This window comes from Pelodiscus sinensis, chromosome 6 (assembly GCF_049634645.1).
Source record: "Pelodiscus sinensis isolate JC-2024 chromosome 6, ASM4963464v1, whole genome shotgun sequence".
NCBI lineage: Eukaryota > Metazoa > Chordata > Testudines > Trionychidae > Pelodiscus > Pelodiscus sinensis.
The window spans coordinates 63496023-63514493 of record NC_134716.1 but is presented as its reverse complement, the minus strand read 5'-3'; the positions used below and the strand labels follow the sequence as shown (position 1 = coordinate 63514493).

General features: G+C 37.4%; 1 protein-coding gene across 8 annotated transcripts in view; it reads left to right on the top strand.

Annotated features, from left to right (window-relative positions):
• FER (FER tyrosine kinase) overlaps nt 1-18471 on the top strand; it is a 339100-nt gene that overhangs the window by 176539 nt on the left and 144090 nt on the right. For all 8 annotated transcript variants that reach the window (XM_075932044.1, XM_075932041.1, XM_075932040.1 and 5 more), the window contains 2 exons: nt 5862-5977; nt 7825-7919. In XM_075932044.1, the coding sequence (XP_075788159.1) occupies nt 5862-5977; nt 7825-7919 (211 nt within the window). The remainder of the gene's footprint in view (nt 1-5861; nt 5978-7824; nt 7920-18471) is intronic.

Sequence of the window (18471 nt, the reverse complement as noted above, 5' to 3'; positions counted from 1 at the left end):
ACACTGCATTTGCTTGTAAATAATAATTTTTTATCTTTTATCGGTGTAATTGCTTTAAGAGTATCTTGTATATTTCATATAGTTACATATATGTATATTGATTTTTAAAAATCAAATATTTTGTAAAAATGCAAGCAGTGGAGAATGTTACTGCAGAGTAGTAAAGAAGTTCACGTAAATTGGTGAGCTGGTAAAAATAAGATTCTGTATGTGGACCTAGTAAAATGTTTTAAGGTCTACTGAGTACTGGAAAGAAAGTCGAATAGTAGTGACGATAACATCACAATATAGTCAAAATAATGCTTAACGCTTACATAATGTTGTCAAAGTCTTTTACAAATATTAATCTTTCTAAAACTTCTATAAGTTAAGGAAGTAATTAGCCCTATAGCCCATTTTACATGGCATAACTGTGATGCCAAACCCCATGGTGAGTTAGTATAAGTATTGAAATTAATGTTCCTAGCTCTCAGCCTTGTGTTTAATTTACTGTACAACACTGCCTCTAATGCTCTAGAATATGTCCCCAAATCTGAGAAGTCGTTTAAATCATAAACACAAATAAAGACAGTTGGCTTAGCATAAAATATGTGTTGCTTATACTATAAGAATTAATGAACTGTTCAAAGAATAGGAAAGGAAAGTTCTGTCAAAGCATTCTGCTGGCACAAGATAAAATCTCTTTGACAGCCTAAGGAAGCAAAATCACAAACTGCCAATGAATAAGCAGAGAATTATGTCCACTCAAAATTCCACACCTTTATAATGCTAGTTCTACTGAAGAACATGGAAAAAAACCACATTGCTGGCATCAGTCACAAAATCAAATATACATTACTTATCTGTTGGTGACCAAGACAGAGTGAGTCTTTGAACAAAAGTAATACATTTCAACATTAGGTAAAAGAAGTTAAAAAATCTCAGAGGCGTAGCTATGTTAGTCTGTAACTTGAAAAACAACTAGAGCCATTGTGGCACCTTAGGGTGTGTCTACACAGCACCTGAAACTTAAAATAAGATATGTAATACGTAGCTTATTTCAAGTCTATTTTTAAATAACTGTCTTTTTCGAGCCATCCCTTAACCCTTGTGCAACGAGGTTTACAGGGATGGCAAAATAGTGCGCCTGTTATTTCGAAAAATATTTTGAAATAACTGGTGCATTTCTATCCCAAAATATCTCTGCAGTGTAGACATACCCTTAGAGACTAAGCAAAATACATAGAATCGTGAGCTTTCATGGGCAAACCCTCTTCATCACATGAATTGGAGTGGAAATAACAGCAAAAGAAGTCCCTGTTAATTGTAGGACCCTTGTTAATGAGGTCCAGTGGGTTGGATGTGTTGTGTACATATCTTTTGATATGAAATGCAGATGTTAAAAGCAGGAGGTTTATGTCTGTTACCATTTCTGATGTGTGATTTATGTCCCTGTATCCTTTGTAGTAGAGACTGTTTGTTTGGTATAGCCAGTATACATGGCAGGGGGACATTGCTAGCGCTCGATGTCATATATCACATTAGAGAATATGCACTCAAAGTAGAAGATCTAATGGTTGCTTCTGCATTAAAAACTATACATCTGTAACTATAACTTGCCTTGGCAAAGTATTTTAAGAAAGTGCTGTGCTTTGTACAAATGAATAGAGGGAGGAAGTTGCTGATTGCTTCACCTATTCAGACATTTCCGTTTACAGTTTCGTGGAGTAGTACTAGCAACTCCTTAGAAGACACTAGTCAAGTTATGTGTCCAAATCAGTTACGTTCCATCCCACCACATGCCGATGTATTAAAAGTTTTTAAATAGTGGTCAGCAGATTGAACAGACTGAGAACAAATGGGCAAGTAGTGTCTGCCTCAGAATGAATGGAGCTTGCTTATGATTTTGCGATGCATTAACAGGAGTGTTGTGAGCAAGATGTGAGAAGACATTCTTCCGCTCTACTCTGTGCTGATTAGTTCAATTGGAGTGTTGTGTCCAGTTCTGGTACTGCATTTCAAGAAAGATGTGGAGAAATTGGAGAAGGTCCAGAGAAGAGCAACAAAAATGACTGAAGATCTAGAAAACATGAGCTATGAGGCAAGGCTGAAGGAACTGGGCTTGTTTAATTTTGAAAGGAGAAGATGGAGAGGGGACAAGATAGCAGTTTTCAATTATCTGAAAGGGTGTTAAAAGGAGGAGGGAGAAAAATTCTTCTCCTTGGCCTCTGATGATCGGACAAGAAGCAGTGGGCTTCAGCTGCAGCCAGTGAGGTGTAGGTTGGACATCAGGGAAAAACTTCATAACTGTCAGGGTGTTAAAAACTGGAATAAATTGCCTAGGAAGGTTGTAGAATCTCCATCACAGGAGATATTTAAGAACAATTTAGACAGACACCTGTCAGGGATGATCTAGACAGTGCAGGGTCCTGCCATGAGGGCAGGGGGCTGAACTTGGTAATTTCTTGAGGTCCTGTCCAGTTCTATTATTCTGTCATCCTATGATTCTATGTTCACTCACCTATGACCTCTCTTCACAAAGAATAGAATAAATTTAAACACTGTGCTCCATTTGTTTTCAAAACACATGATCATCTACAGCTCTTAATGAATAGGAGTAATGCTGTGTTTCAAAGATGATCTGTCCTAAAGTTTGGATACTAATTTCTCAAAGGAGATAAGAATCCCTGATTAAAGAACCAGAAAACGCAACCATATATAATTACAAAGTGTATTATCAAGTAGTACCTTGATCCTTGTAAATTTAATTGTATTAATAGTCATCTCTGCAGTGCCAGATAATTTTAAAAATGGCTGTTTCTGTTTGTTCCCTAAAAGCAATGCCATGTGTAAACTACATTCTGTGAGAGCCACTGTATATGCAAGATGGGTTGCAAAACATCATGGTTTTGAATCACCTTGAAGAAAAATACATGTTAAATACCAGCTGCAGCTCAGTGTTTCTAGTTTTGCCTCTTTATTTGAATTAGCAACCCTGTTTGGAGTTGTGACTGCAAACTTGATGGGAAAATAAAAATAACTTTCAAATTTAAAAGGGAACATTCTGAACAATAAAAGCAATATCTAAATAAATGACTTTTAAGAGCATTTTCTGTCAAAAACTTCCTTAAAATTAAACACCATCATTTAAGTAGTAAAGCAGTAAAATGATTGTGCATTATGATTAAAAGCACTCAATTTCGGTGAATGTGCCACAGTTTTCCCAGCATAGGCATGTCTTGGAACTTCTCATTGCAGTTATTAATAACAGGAGAATCTTAGAATATTTAGTGAGCCGTAATCTACCCTCATTTTGCACGTAGAACTACTGATATCATTGGGATTTCTGCACAAAGATCTAGGGTAGAAGACAGTCCAAAAGGAAGACTTCTGGTTGTGGAAAGCTGTCTCACATTTTAATTGAAATCATTCTCTGATACGAGCTTTTCATATTGTTCCTGACCATTGTGCAAGCTGTTTTTTAAAAAGAGTTTGCTCTGAGCCCATAAGCGTCTGTTGTTTGCTCCTCTAGTAAAGAAGCTGTTTCTTGAATCTATTCTTCCAAGTTTTCTCCACTGTGAGACTTTCTTTTATAATTTTTATCAGCCAGCTCAGAAATCTTATGGTATTGAAGTCAGTATTTACTATCTCATTCCTTGGAAAACATTGCTTGGAAGCACTGTAGAAATAGCGCGTTTGGGCTCATAGAGAACTTAGGGAGCGTCTACACAGCAAAGTAATTTTGGAATAGCGGCTGTTATTCTGAAATAACTATGCATGCATCTACATAGCAATTCTGTTCTTTAGAAATAATTTCAAAATAACAAGATGGCTTATTCTGACTTCTATAAACCTCATTCTACGAAGAAAAATACCTATTCTGAAATAAGGTGTATGTAGATGCTCCACTACTGCCATTTCGAAATAGCCTCTCACCGAGGCCATTCTAAATTAAGCCTGCCTCGGGCTAATTTTGAGGCTTCCCTGCAGTGTAGACGTGCTATTTCAAAATAAGCTATTTCGGAATAACTATTCCAGAATAGTTTATTCCGAAATAACAGTGCAGTGTAAATGTAGCCTCAGAGAACTTTCTCTCCTTTTTTTTCTTTCTTTCGCACTAACTTATTGGTTCCAGCCAGCAGTTTCTTACCATTTGGGCTTGTCTAAACTAGGATTAGCAGTGCACTTTATATAATGAACCTGGTTCATCTTGACCAGCTAACATGTTCAAAAAGGGTTTAAAAAATCATGAAACTGTTTTAGCCTACAAGTTTTAAAAATTAGAACTTTTATCTTCATTTATACAAATCAATAGAGGTTTGAGATAGTAGAAGACACAATTCTACAAGTCAGTTTCCTGAAGGCAATATAGTGAATAAAGAGTATACTTGAATATTTTAAATACATTATTTTATATGTCCATATTTTTCATATAAGATTATTTTTCAACCTTATATGTTTGTAATTAGGGATTTAGAATAGAAGAACCATATAATTATAACAGCACTGCTATCATTTATCTGAGTTTTATCTCTTTCCTCTTTTTTTGCTTTTCAGATTAGTATGTGTGTTCATCTGTGGTGATTATTTAAAAAAACCTCATTCACCCAGAGAAACTAAGAAAGCACTTCCTGCAAATTCTGTCTATGCTTATTGAAGTTGTAGTGTTCCAAACACAAGCACATATAAGGAAAGAGATTTGTGTAGAGATAAAACCAGTGATAGTTTTAAGATTTAGCCATATCTGCTATTAGAGGAAAAAAGAAAAGAAATTAATGAGCATAGGCAAAAGAAAAATGTGATGAAATAATATCAAAGAAATATGCCCTTTAGTTATGTGCTCTTGTGCCTGGTCTGCTCCTTTGCATGAGTATAGCCTTTTCATAGTTTCTTAAGTAGTAAAGAAGCAGAAATTGAGAGCACCCTTGGGCCTGCCGTAGTTTCTTGTGATTTGCTGCACCTTCAGTCTTGAACTAATTGCTTCCCCTATCTTGATCATAGTTATTATTTAAGTAATCAGCAACTTTATGGTAGCTTAAATTACTTGTTAGTTGTCTTCATTCTACTGTCCTCCTGCCTAATTAATCCATATTATCCTGCAGTGAAGGCCAATAAAATCAATACATCTTTCACTGAAAAGCTCTTGCTTGGAATCTCAGAAACCTGAATTTAGAATGAGTTGCTTTTCCACTTGACAAAATGTGAGGCCTCAAATTCTTGTCTTTCTGTAGAATATAAAATTCTGAAAATGGGAGGGTAAAATCTTCCTATATATGGAGAGCCTTTGTCCTGTCCCGTCCTTGCTTATATATAATGAAACTACGCAGATGAGAACTATTCATAGCAATAGTCAGTTATACTGCAATTAGTACAGTTGCCTACATCATGCTCCATCAAAGACCATATTAGGTAACAAAATATTCTACATTCCAAAGTAGGGACTTAAAATCATTCCATTTTCTTATATAGAGATGTGGGATTAGTATAGAAGAAAAGGAAGCAAGTAATATTTTCAATGTGTCATCCACCTTTTAGAAGTTAATGTCATTCCAATGACTAAAAGAAGAATTTGAAGAAAATTCTGCTTTGATTATTCAAAAGTATTTTACTGCTTTCAGAAAAGTGACATTAGAACTTACTTGTCGAATGCTGAATGTTAGGTATCAAATATAAAAATGTATTACAGACTGAATGTTAGAGCAAGGAACAAAGCAATCCTTCTTTGAAGTTAGCATGTGATTTTATAAGCGCATCTTTAAAACATTGATCCCAATGAAAATAGTTTATTACCTAACGTATCGATTCTTCAATAATTAATATTTTTCTGAAAACTTAAAAATGACTTTACTCAGCACAATGAATATGTATATTTACAATTTCAGGGTAATTTTGGTGAAGTATATAAGGGAACATTAAAGGATAAAACTCCTGTTGCTGTAAAAACTTGTAAAGAAGATCTTCCTCAGGAACTGAAAATAAAATTTTTATCAGAGGCCAGGTGAGTTCTTTAAATGCAATTAGATATGTGCTTATCCTGGAGGGTTCTTTTAATTTTGAAAAGTAAAGATTTCAGAAATCTTTAGTCACCAGTCCAACAATCATAAATAAGCCCATTGCCACCTAGTTAAGAGCTTTTCTTGTACCAAGATTCTGACCTTATCACACACTCAAGCAAGACTTTAGAGCGGTAATGGTAGTCATAAAGGCATGGTGATGTTAGTATTAACCTCACTAACTAATCTTTCTAGGAAGAAACTGGCTATCTGGAAGGACTGGGAAATGAGGTTGGAATGTCCATTATATTATTAGGTAGGCATGTCAATGTGTACTTGACTATACGATTAACCCATAAGCCTAGCCTGGACCCTCCACGGGCAGTCCACAGAGAGTCCAAACTTCCTGCAGACAGGCTGCTCCGCATCCTGTGGAGCACCCTCTCTCAGCAGCAAACTTGGGCTCCCTGCAGGCAAAGGCTGCTTTGTGGCAGCAGCCCCTGTTCGTGGTGGGGTCCAGGATTGGATCTCCTGCAGACAGGGCCTTTGGTCTGTGCGGGGAGCTGGTTTTTAAACTGGTTCCCTTTGCAGACTGGCTCCCTCTGCTACTCTGTGCTGCTGCATCTGATGCAAAGGCAGCTGCAAGGGGCGGCAGGGGACTCCTCAGGAGTGGGGCCAGAGTGCACTGACTACCACTCCTGCCACCAGGGACATTCAGATAGTCATGTAACCATTAACATTTTATGCAATTACACAGCTATTCAATTATATGATAGCCAACATCCCTATTATTAGGAGGTGAAAAACTTAGTAAGCACATGTATGTGAGCGGATACATGATAACATAAGTACATGGTCTTTTAAATACTAAGGGTAAGGGAGTGTACCACAATATTTTAAAATGTTTTAAATGATCTTGCTGTCCTTGCTCTAGAGTTTAACATAGTTTCATGTTAGATAAATAATTGAGTTTTAGAAAGATAGAAAACGCCCATACAAATTACTTGTATTGGGTATCTCAACTATATAATTCCTTGAAAATGGTTTTGATTTCATGCTAATAGCCTGCATGGCTATCAGGGAATTGCTTCACTTGTTAAGCAGCCTCCAACTCAAGAAATGGTTTTATATTGAAATGAAATTTCTGACTGAGATTGCATTCAAGCATACTGAATCTTTCCATTTTTCTTTTACAAGAAGTGGTTTAAGTTAAAAAGCACTAGGCAGCTAACTTTCAAAATTTATGATGTCTCGCTAGAATTCTCATTAGCCTTCCTGCCATATTCTTTTGTCTGTAGATGTTGTCATCATAGCCTTACTCAAATAGATTCAAATTTTATTGTTTTAGCTTCCTAGATTGGAATAGTTATCCTTTAATATTTGTGTTCAGTTCAAATTATTTTGACTGTATTTAAAACTCAGGAAAGTAAGTTGGAGGTTGAATGCAGACAGAAGCTTTGCAAGGTTTTTGACAGCACTGTACCAGTACTCCCTAGTTCTGATCTTCTAGCTAAATTCTGGGCTTCATGAGGTATGATCGCCTTGTGATGCCAAATTATATAGTTTTTTTATGATGCGGACAAATGATGGGACCACTATGAGAATACTTATGGTGATCTTGACTTGTAAACTAGCGAATGTAGTCACTAATTTTTATTTTTCTCATCAAGTGGTACGATTGTAGTACTTTTTATGCAGTATAAGCAACTTGTTTGTATTTTGGATAATAATAAGGGAAATTTTGCTTTAAAATAATGTTACGGGTTTAAGATGTTTTCACCTGATACTTATTTAAGTTGGCTTACATAATGAAATATACTAATGTAATTAAACTTTTTTGTACCCTATACAGAATACTGAAGCAGTATGACCATCCTAATATTGTGAAGTTAATAGGAGTTTGCACTCAAAGGCAGCCTATTTATATAGTTATGGAGCTTATTCCAGGTAAATTTCTTATTAGCATTTTTGTAACTTATATCCCTGAATATATTACGTCTTAATTGCCTTTATTAGTGTTGTGTTCTATAGCTCTAAACTTTTCAGAGAACTCAGTTTATGCTAGCCATATGATAGAGGAGGTCTGAGCCTCTAGCTATCATCTTTGGAAAATCATGGCAGACAGGAGAGATTCCAGAGGACTGGCAAAGGGCAAATATAGTGCCCATCTATAAAAAGGGAAATAAAACAATCCAGGAAACTACAGACCAGTTAGTTTAACTTCTGTGCCAGGAAAGATAATGGAGAAAGTAACTAAGGAAATCATCTGTAAACACTGGGAAAGTGGCAAGGTGATAGGGAACAACCAGCATGGATTTGTAAACAACAAATCATGTCAAACCAATCTGATAGCTTTCTTTGATAGGATAACGAGTCTTGTGGATAAGGGAGAAGCGGTGGCTGTGGTATGCCTAGAATTTAGTGTAAGGCATTTGATACGGTCTCGTGTGATATTCTTATCAATAAACTAGGTAAATACAACTTAGATGGGGCTACTATAAGATGGGTGCATAACTGGCTGGATAGCCGTTCTCAGAGAGTATTTATTAATGGTTCACAATCCTGCTGGAAAGGCATAACAAGTGGGATTCTGCAGGGGTCTGTTTTGGGACCGGCTCTGTTCAATATGTTTATCAAAAAATTAGATATTGGTATAGAAACTAGACTTATTAAGTTTGCAGATGATACGAAGCTGGGAGGGGTTGCGATTAATCTGGAGTATAGGGTCATAATTCAAAATGACCTGGACAAATTGGAGAAATGGTCTGAGATAAATAGGATGAAGTTTAATAAAGACAAATGCAAAGTGCTCCACTTAGGAAGGAACAATCAGTTTCATACATACAGAATGGGAAGTGACTGTCTAGGAAGGAGTACGGCAGAAAGGGATCTAGGGGTTATAGTGGACCACAAGTTGAATATGAGTCAGCAGTGTGACGCTGTTGAAAAGAAAGCAAACATGATTCTGCAACGCATTAACAGGTGTGTTGTAAGCAAGACACGAGAAGTCATTCTTCCGCTCTACTCTGCACTGGTTAGGCCTCAATTGGAGTATTGTGTTCAGTTCCGAACACCGCATTTCAAGAAAGATTTGGAGAAATTGGAGAGGGTCGAGAGAAGAGCAACGCGAATGATTAAAGGTCTAGAGAACATGACCTAAGAGGGAAGGCTGAAGGAATTGGGTTTGTTTAGTTTAGAAAAGAGAAGATTGAGGGGGGACATGATAGCAGTTTTCAGATATGTAAAAGGGTGTCATAAGAAGGAGGAAGAAAACGTGTTCATCTTGGCCTCTGCAGATAAAACAAGAAGCAATGGGCTTAAACTGCAGCAAGGGAGATTTAGGTTGGACATTAGGAAAAAGTTCTTAACTGTCAGGGTGGTCAAACACTGGAATAAATTGCCTAGGGAGGTTGTGGAATCTCCATCTGTGGAGATATTTAAGAGTAGGTTAGATAAATATCTATCAGAGATGGTCTAGACAGTATTTGGTACTGCCATAAGGGCGGGAGACTGGACTCGATGACCTCTTGAGGTCCCTTCCAGTCCTAGTATTCTATGATTCTATGATGCCATGAGCTGTGTAGGTCTGCTGTGAAGTCTCCAACCCACTTTATAGACTTTTAGGAAATACCACTCGATAACTGTTGAATGCAGGAATAGTGTTCTTAGTTCTCTTCACTCCACTGTAGGACAAAATACACCCCTTTCATGAGTTAATCACATTACTGAGGCCTTTGTTATAGATAAGTTAATTAAATTTAATAATTTGGCTTCCATAATATCTTTGGGACATGTGAACAATAATCTATAATTTGTGCTTTCCACTAAAGTTTTTTCTGTGTTTTATCTATATCTCTTTCATTTAAATGTATGAAAATAGGTACTTTGGGGAAACTATATTGTTTCTTTTTCTTTGTACTTTGGGACTGCTGTGTTGGTGTTTTTCCAGCAGGTGGAGACAGTTTCACACTGTTAAGATAATAATTGCTACTAGGTATTTTATTCTCCCTTGAAATCTGTCTGTAGAAAGAAAAACTGTTTTTGGTAACCTCTAGTATTCTTTCCTATGCAACACACTTAGTACAGGTGATGGTTTTTAATAAAATGCTTCAAAATTATATTCAAAGCTGTAACAAGAACCATTCTATTCACAAAGAAATAGGTTGTGTTTCCATGCAAGGTTTGGGTGTCATTCAGACTACTCAACACACAGCCCATTTGTTTGCGGCCTGCGGTGCAGTTTGGGTTTACATGGCACTTGACACACGGGACTCAACACACTGCTCACAGGTGGGATCCTTTGAACATGGCCTCCACTGGGCATATGCTCCTCCATGGCAAGGCATCTCCCAGGTGGGGTGAGAATTGAAAGATGCAAGCGGACAGGCTAGCTGGAACAGACAGGTACAGGGTGTCGGCGTTTCTAGTCCCCAAGGAGGAGGTGTCAGGGCATTGTGTGAAAGAAGCTGTTTACATATATATTTGTGCATATATGCAACCACACTTAAGTTGCCTCCCTTGATGTGTACTATGAGTATCATTGTGGCTCCTGGGCTTCCAAAGTTGAGTAACCCTGGTGTAGTTTATTGTTTATAGAACAATAGTATTAACAGAAACACAGATGCAAGAGTGAAATCTTAGTCCCATTATGATTTATTGCCTTTGTTAATGAGATTGTTGTATATGTGACTTAATTGGTCATGAAACTTGGAGGTTAATAGCATTGTCTTGAGCCAGGCCTATTGTAGGCATGCTTTGTGAAGATTTCCACAAATGCCAGTGTTCTTATATTCTGCCCTTAAATACCATTGCCGTTTTTGGTCCAGGATTCACAGAGCCCAGGATATGTTGAAAAAGTAGGTCTCTGATGGAGTGGTCTGTTAGGAAATCAGAAAATGGGATTTCAAATCTTTCGCCTATCCTCATTACCATTTCTACCTTTACACCCACCTAAAGGTTGAGTTCCCCTCCTCTTCCCCAGGCTTCAGATCTGATCCTGATCTGCTCTATGTTCTGGATATTCTAACTAGCTTCCATGCCTCAGCAGCCTTTATACTATTTACAGTCCTTCACACCTAGTACAAAGCCTTTTTTGAAAGTTAAAAATGACCGGCACACCAAGAGTAGGACCAAACCACCTAGCAAAGTTAGGAATTCTGGTGCTGGTGAATGGGGCAAACAAAGTAAGGACTGGATACTAGATGTCTATTAGAGGAGCAGTGGCTGTGCATGAAATATTACTACTATTTTCACCTCCTTGATGGCAAATTTGAATGGAAATATGTTTTACTTGTTACACAGGCATAGAATCATGGAATACTAGGACAGAAAGGGACCTTGAAAGGCCATTAAGTGCAGTCCCCTACCCTCATGGCAGGACTCAGTACTGTCTAGACCATCCCTGATAGATATTTATCTAACCTACTCTTAAATATCTCCACAGATGGAGATTCCACAACCTCCCTAGGCAATTTATTCCAGTGTTAAACCACTCTGACAGTTAGGAACTTTTTCCTAATGTCCAACCTAAACCTCCCTTGCTGCAATTTAAGCCCATTGCTTTTTGTTCTATCCTCAAAGGCCAGGCAGAACAATTTTTCTCCCTCCTCCTTGTTACATGCTTTTAGATACCTGAAAACTGCTGTCATGTCCCCTCTCAGTCTTCTCTTTTCCAAACTAAACAAGCCCAGTTCTTTCAGGCTTCCTTCATAGGTCATGTTCTCTAGACCTTTAATCATTCTCATTGCTCTTCTCTGGACCTTCTCCAATTTCTCCACATCTTTCTTGAAATGTGGTGCCCAGAACTGGACACAATACTCCAATTGAGGCCTAACCAGTGCAGAGTAGAGTGGAAGAATGACTTCTCGTGTTTTGCTCACAACACACCTTTTAATGAGTCCTAGAATCATGTTTGCTTTTTTTGCAAAAGTGTCACACTGTTGACTCATATTCAACTTGTGGTCCACTATAACCCCTAGATCCCTTTCTGCCGTATTCCTTCCTAGACAGTCGCTTCCCATTCTGTATGCGTGAAACTAATTGTTCCTTCCTAAGGGGAGCATTGTGCATTTGTCCTTATTAAACTTCATCCTGTTTACCTCAGACCATTTCTCCAAATTGTCCAGATCATTTTTAATTATGACCCTGTCCTCCAAAGCAGTTGCAACCCCTCCCAGCTTGGTATCATCTGCAGACTTAATAAGTATACTCTCTCTACTGATTTTTAAATAATTGATGAAGATATTGAAACAGAACCGATCCCAAAACAGACCCCTGCAGAACCCCACTTGTTATGCCTTTCCAGGAGGATTGTGAACCATTAATAATTACTCTCTGAGAACGGCTATCCAGCCAGTTATGAACCCATCTTATAGTAGCCCCATCTAAGTTGTATTTACCTAGTTTATTGATAAGAATATCACGCGAGACCGTATCAAATGCCTTACTAAAGTCTAGGCATACCACAGCCACCGCTTCTCCCTTATCCACAAGACTCGTTATCCTATCAAAGAAAGCTATCAGATTGGTTTGACATGATTTGTTGTTTACAATTCCATGCTGGTTGTTCCCTATCACCTTACTATCTTCCAAGTGTTTGCAGATGGTTTCCTTAATTACTTTCTCCATTATCTTTCCTGGCACAGAAGTTAAACTGACTGGTCTGTAGTTTCCTGGGTTGTTCTTATTTCCCTTTGTATAGATGGGCACTATATTTGCCCTTTTTTCCAGTTTTCTGGAATCTCTGCTCTCTTCCATGATTTTCCAAGATGATAGCTAAAGGCTTAGATATCTCCTCTATTAGCTCCTTGAATATTCTAGGATGCATTTCATCAGGCCCTGGTGACCTGCAAACATCTAATTTTTCTAAGTGATGTTTAACTTGTTCTTTTTTATTTTATCTTGTAAACCTAATTCCTTCCCACTGGCATTAACTATGTCAGGCATTCCTTCATCAGACTTCTCGGTGAAGACCGAAACAAAGAAGTCATTAAGCATCTCTGCCATTTCCAAGTTTCCTGTTACTGTTTCTCCCTCCTCACTGAGCAATGGGCGTACCCTGTGCTTGGTCTTCCTCTTGCTTCTAATATATTTATAGAATGCCTTCTTGTTTACCTTTATGCCTGTAGCTAGTTTGAGCTTGTTTTGTGCCTTTGCCTTTCTAATCTTGCTCCTGCGTTCCTGTATTGTTTGCCTATATTCATCCTTTATAATTTGTCCTAGTTTCCATTTTTTATATGACTCCTTTTTTATTGTTTAGATGATGCAAGATTTCCTGGTTAAGCCAAGGTGGTCTTTTGCCATATTTTCTATTTTTCCTCCACAGCAGAATAGTTTGCTTTTGGGCTGTTAATAATGTCCCTTTGAAAAACTGCCAACTCTCTTCCATTGTTTTTACCCTCAGTCTTGCTTCCCGTGTGACCTTACCTACCAGTTCTCTAAGCTTACTAAAATCTGCCTTTCTGAAATCCATTGTCTGTAATTTGATGTTCTCCCTTCTACCATTCCTTAGAATCAGAAACTCTGTGATTTCATGATCACTTTCACCCAAGCTGCCTTCCCCTTTCAATTCTCAACCAGTTCCTCCCTATTTGTTAAAATCACATCTACGACAGCTTCCCCTAGTAGCTTTTTCAATCTTTTGAAATAAATAGTTGTCTTCAGTGCAGTCCAAGAACTTACTGGATAGTCTGTGCCCTGCTGTGTTAGTTTCCCAATATATCTCTGGATAGTTGAAGTTGCCATCACCACCAAAACCTGCGCTTTGGATGATTTTGTTAGTTGTTTAAAAAAAGCCACATCCACCTCTTCCGCCTGGTTAGGTGGCCTGTAGTAGACCCCTAGCATGACATCACCCTTGGTTTTTTATCCCTTTTAGCCTAACCCAGAGACTCTTAACATATCCGTCTCCTATGTCCATCTCCACCTCAGTCCAAGTATGTACATTTTTAATATATAAGGCAACACCTCCGCCCTTTTTTCCCCGCCTGTCCTTCCTGAGTAAGCTGTACACTTCTATACCAATATTCCAATTGTGTGTTATCCCACAAAGTCTCTATGATGCCAATGATGTCATAGTTGTATTTATTTATTAGCACTTCAAGTTCTTCCAGCTTATTACCTATACTTCTTGTATTTGTATATAGGCATCTAAGATACTGATTTGATCTTGCCTCCCAGTTCTGCCTTGTCCCTCCTTTCTCTCTGCTATTATAGCCCACAATCCCTCCCATTTCTGACCCATCTTCCAGGTCTCCATGTTCCTCCCTTATCCATGGGCTTTGATCACCTGTCGCCATCGAACAAAGCCTTCTTCATTAGGTTAGCCAGTCTGTATCCAAATATGGTCTTCCCCTTCCTCGAAAGGTGAACATCATCCCTGCTTAGCAGTCCTTCCTGGAATAGCATCCTGTTGTTAAAGAAGCCAAAGCCCTTCTGGCACACCATCTTCACAGCCAGTCATTCACCTCCAGGATGCACCTGTCTCTGCTTGGGCCCCCTACCTTTGACAGGAAGGATCGAAGACAATGCTACCTGAGCTCCAAACTCTTTCACTCCTACTCCCAGAGCCCTGTAGTCACTCTTGATCCACTCAGTCACACCTCACATTATCAGTAGTGCCCACATGGATGAGTAGCATGGGGTAGTAGTCAGAGGGCCAGATAATCCTTGATGGTGCCTCTGTAACACCTTGGATACGGGCTGCTGGAAGGCAGCATACCTCCTGAGATGACATGTCAGACTAAGAACTTGAACTTAGACCTTCATAGGTGAAATACTATTACTTTTACTCACTGAACCAGCTTTCTCATAAATATGTGTTTATATTGCTTGATATTTTCTATCTGTTCATCAAAAAAAATCCCCAAGTCTGGGTACTAGGATAGCCAGGTATTTGACTTTCAACCGGAAAGCCCCATCAAAAAGGGGAACTGACAGTGTATGGCTATTGCAGGCAGGGGATGAGAAGAGATGCCTGGCATTACCCATGCCAACCCCTAGACAACTGAGGTTTTCTCCTGCCTATACTGGGTCCTGCATCCCGCTTCTGTTCTGAAATGTGATTTGTCCTTTTCATATGTGTTCACTTTTTTTAATTGTATCCTTTGGTATATATGGTTGTGACTATTTTCTTCCACTATTTGATCTGAGGAAGTGGGTCTGGCCCACGAAAGCTCATCATCTAATAAACCATCTTGTTAGTCTTTAAAGTGCTACATAGTCCTGGATTTTGCTTCAGCTACACCAGACTAACACGGCTACATTTCTATTACTATCTTTATAAAGCGAACACCTTTCTTACAGAGCATAACAAATGATACGCCTCCCAGAGAAATAAACACAGTGATAAGAAAATTCAGAAAGCCTACATAATATTGAAATATTCCAATGAATGAATGAATGAACAGAACACATTACTGAAATATAGTCAGGAGAGAGTGAAGGTCACAAAAAGAACTATGCATGGTAATGAAAGCAAACAGTCACCTAATTGCAACATATTTTCTTCTGCCAAAGCAACCAGTCATATCGAGCCATCATTCTTCAACCCAGAACATAAACCTATAATAGCTTATTAAAATAACTTGATTAATTTATTTTTGGCTGTTGCATTACATAGAAGTTTAGGTCTCTAAAAGCCAGAGTTAGGGGTTTTTTCCTTTATAAAGTGTATAATTTTTTTTGTTTAGGATCCCATGAGTGGAAAAAATCAACAACACACATGCACAATTCTTGGAACTCTTCTCTGTTAGCTAGGTTGGACAAATCCTCTGCTCCGGGCTTGAGAGTCTCACAGGAGTAGGTTCCTCTTCCCCTCTCCCAGTGGTAGAACATAGGACACATGGGAGGGGAATACACTGGGCTCTCAGTCAGCTCTTCAAAAGCACTGGGTTTGAGTGGGGAGCGCAAGCTCAGTAAATAGTTCTTTGACCTTCCTGTAGTCTCTTCCCCATCCCTTCCCTTTCTGCTTTCATTTTGTAGAGGGTTTTTCATTTCAATGTCCTACTTTACCAACTGCCTAAATGCATTATGGCCAATGGTGGTGTTTTTAGCTGTGTCATCATTCATTTATTTATTATTTGTTTATAATTCTCTGCCTCTCATTGCAAGGGTAGGTGGGAAAGGTTCCTTCCCATACTCACCAAACTGCCCTTTCTTAATGAGAATAGAAGGGTTAGCATAGATGCTCTTGACAGGTCTTTTTGCTTTTCTCCTACGCTTCCTCTTCTGGGAACACATGGTGTGTTCCTCTTGAAAATTGCCATGTTTTACTATTATTTTTCCATGGAGAGAAGGCATGATGGATCCTCTGGTTTTGGAGGATTAGGGTTTTTTTAATTAACTGCTGTTCCTTAAGCTTTCCCTGGAAAATGATGGAAGATTATACCAATGGGCAATTGGCAGAGGCTAAAGGGGTGGTTAAAATAGAAGACTAAATTGAATTGTTTGTTCACCTTGTGTAACATCTGTCTTTTGTATTTAGTTAATACGTGAAAACAGTATTTTCTAGGATCTGAATTGCAATTAAATTTAGAAACAGGATAATTTTAGTAGCATGACAACTGAAACAACTAAATTTTGAATTACGTTTTAAAAAGCAACAGTACACACCTATATTAGCAAACCTGTAGTCACTTTCTGTGAAGGTTTTTGGTTTGGTTTTTTTCCCCATTGCTTTCCAGTCAAATTATGCAGCAGAGGTAATTAGGTTCTTGGATAAAAAGGGATTTTGCAATCTGGGTTATATGTCATATACTAACTATGCACAGGTAATGTATGTGAATGACTCCATAAAATTATTTCTAAAAAGGACTCTCCACGGAATATTTGAGAAAGCATACCTTTTCTGACTGTATGTTAATTTATTTATATTTCATTACAAATAATTAAAATTTACTATTACCATTAATAAACCAGTTTTACCTCTCAATCAAGGTCAACTCTATATCCTTCATGTTTATTAAAGAGGCTAAGCATGTATAAATTTAAAATGAAAATAAAAAATCTAGGAAGTTTTTAAACTCAGGAGTTTCTCCCCATGAAACACATAGATAAGGTAACCATTCAGATCTTTTTTTCTATAATCCGTTGACTATATTCATATTTTGTTGAAGATAAATTAGTTGGGTTTAATGACATCGCTCTTATTTAAGGCACTGCTTCTTGCTAAATCTATGAAACTTAATGAAGGAGAAGGTTTAAATATTTTGAAACAGCCTTGAAAATATTGTTAAAAAGATATATTTTTATCTTGTCCTGCTCAGATAATATGAACTCATTAACATCAATAAATGTGCAGTAGAAGTCAATAAATGGTACAAGTAAATGATTTGGTAGTGAAATACCGCACAAATTCTTGCAGAGACTCAGCTTTTTTGGGCCTAAATCAACATTTTCTGACTTTGGCTTAATAATTACGACAGAGAAAGTGATTTATTTAGGAAGATAAGATGTGAAATTGAGAACAAAAATACACAAATTTGGAAAAGGCATATATATCAGGATTTTTCAAACTCTTTTGCATTCTGAACCTCTGGTCAAAATACAGGTCTTCTCATCGATTATTTCCCTTTCTGACCTGTAGTGCTGATTCCCTGCTTTCTCTGTGATGTTATAGGTTTTGATTTCTTGTAAATATAAAGAATATAAAAACAGCCATCTTGGGTCAGACCAATGAGTCGACGACTTATCAGGATGGATTTAATTTAAATAACGATTTAAATCACTATTCAGGAAGACTTGATTTAATCATTGTTTTCTACATAAAAGTCCATTTTTGTTGCTTGTCATCACCTTAATACATATTCTTCACAACTTGGACACAGATGAGGGTTTCATTTTTAGAAGGTACACACATACTGTACATTTTTAAATAGTGATTTATTTTGCAAATTTTTCAGCTTAGTTTTACAGCTATATCAGAAAATGAATGAAGTTTGATTATTTTATTTACCAAAAGTAGTTAAAGCAAATTTTTATGAAGTCATTGGGAGGTGAGCTATCTTCAGTTCAACAGGTTAATTATTAATATTTGGATGATTTTCTTGCCATGATGTATTAGGAGGAGAACATTCAAATTGTTATATATAACTAAAACGGCAATGTTAATTATTCTGGATTTTTTTCTTCATCAGCGAACATATAATATTTTACTAAAACAAGTATATGAATTTCTGAATTTAAACATTCAAATTTTTTAAAATCAAATTTGTTTTTGTTAAAATTGTTTAACTAAATATAATAGTTAAATGAAATATTTAAAAAAAAATTAAATCGACTGTCATCCAGGTCAACATGAGAAACTTAAAATATTGGCTTCTGCAGCTAACTCAATTGTCTTCGCCTTCATTCTCCTGTTGGTTCATAATCTGGAAAAGAAAAATGGTTTTTTAGGTACGACTTTAAAGGTGAAATTGTACAAGGAAGACCTGCCTATTTCATCTTTTTATTTTTTTATTGCTACTGTGTCAAACATGAGAATTCAAAAATAGTCCAGAAG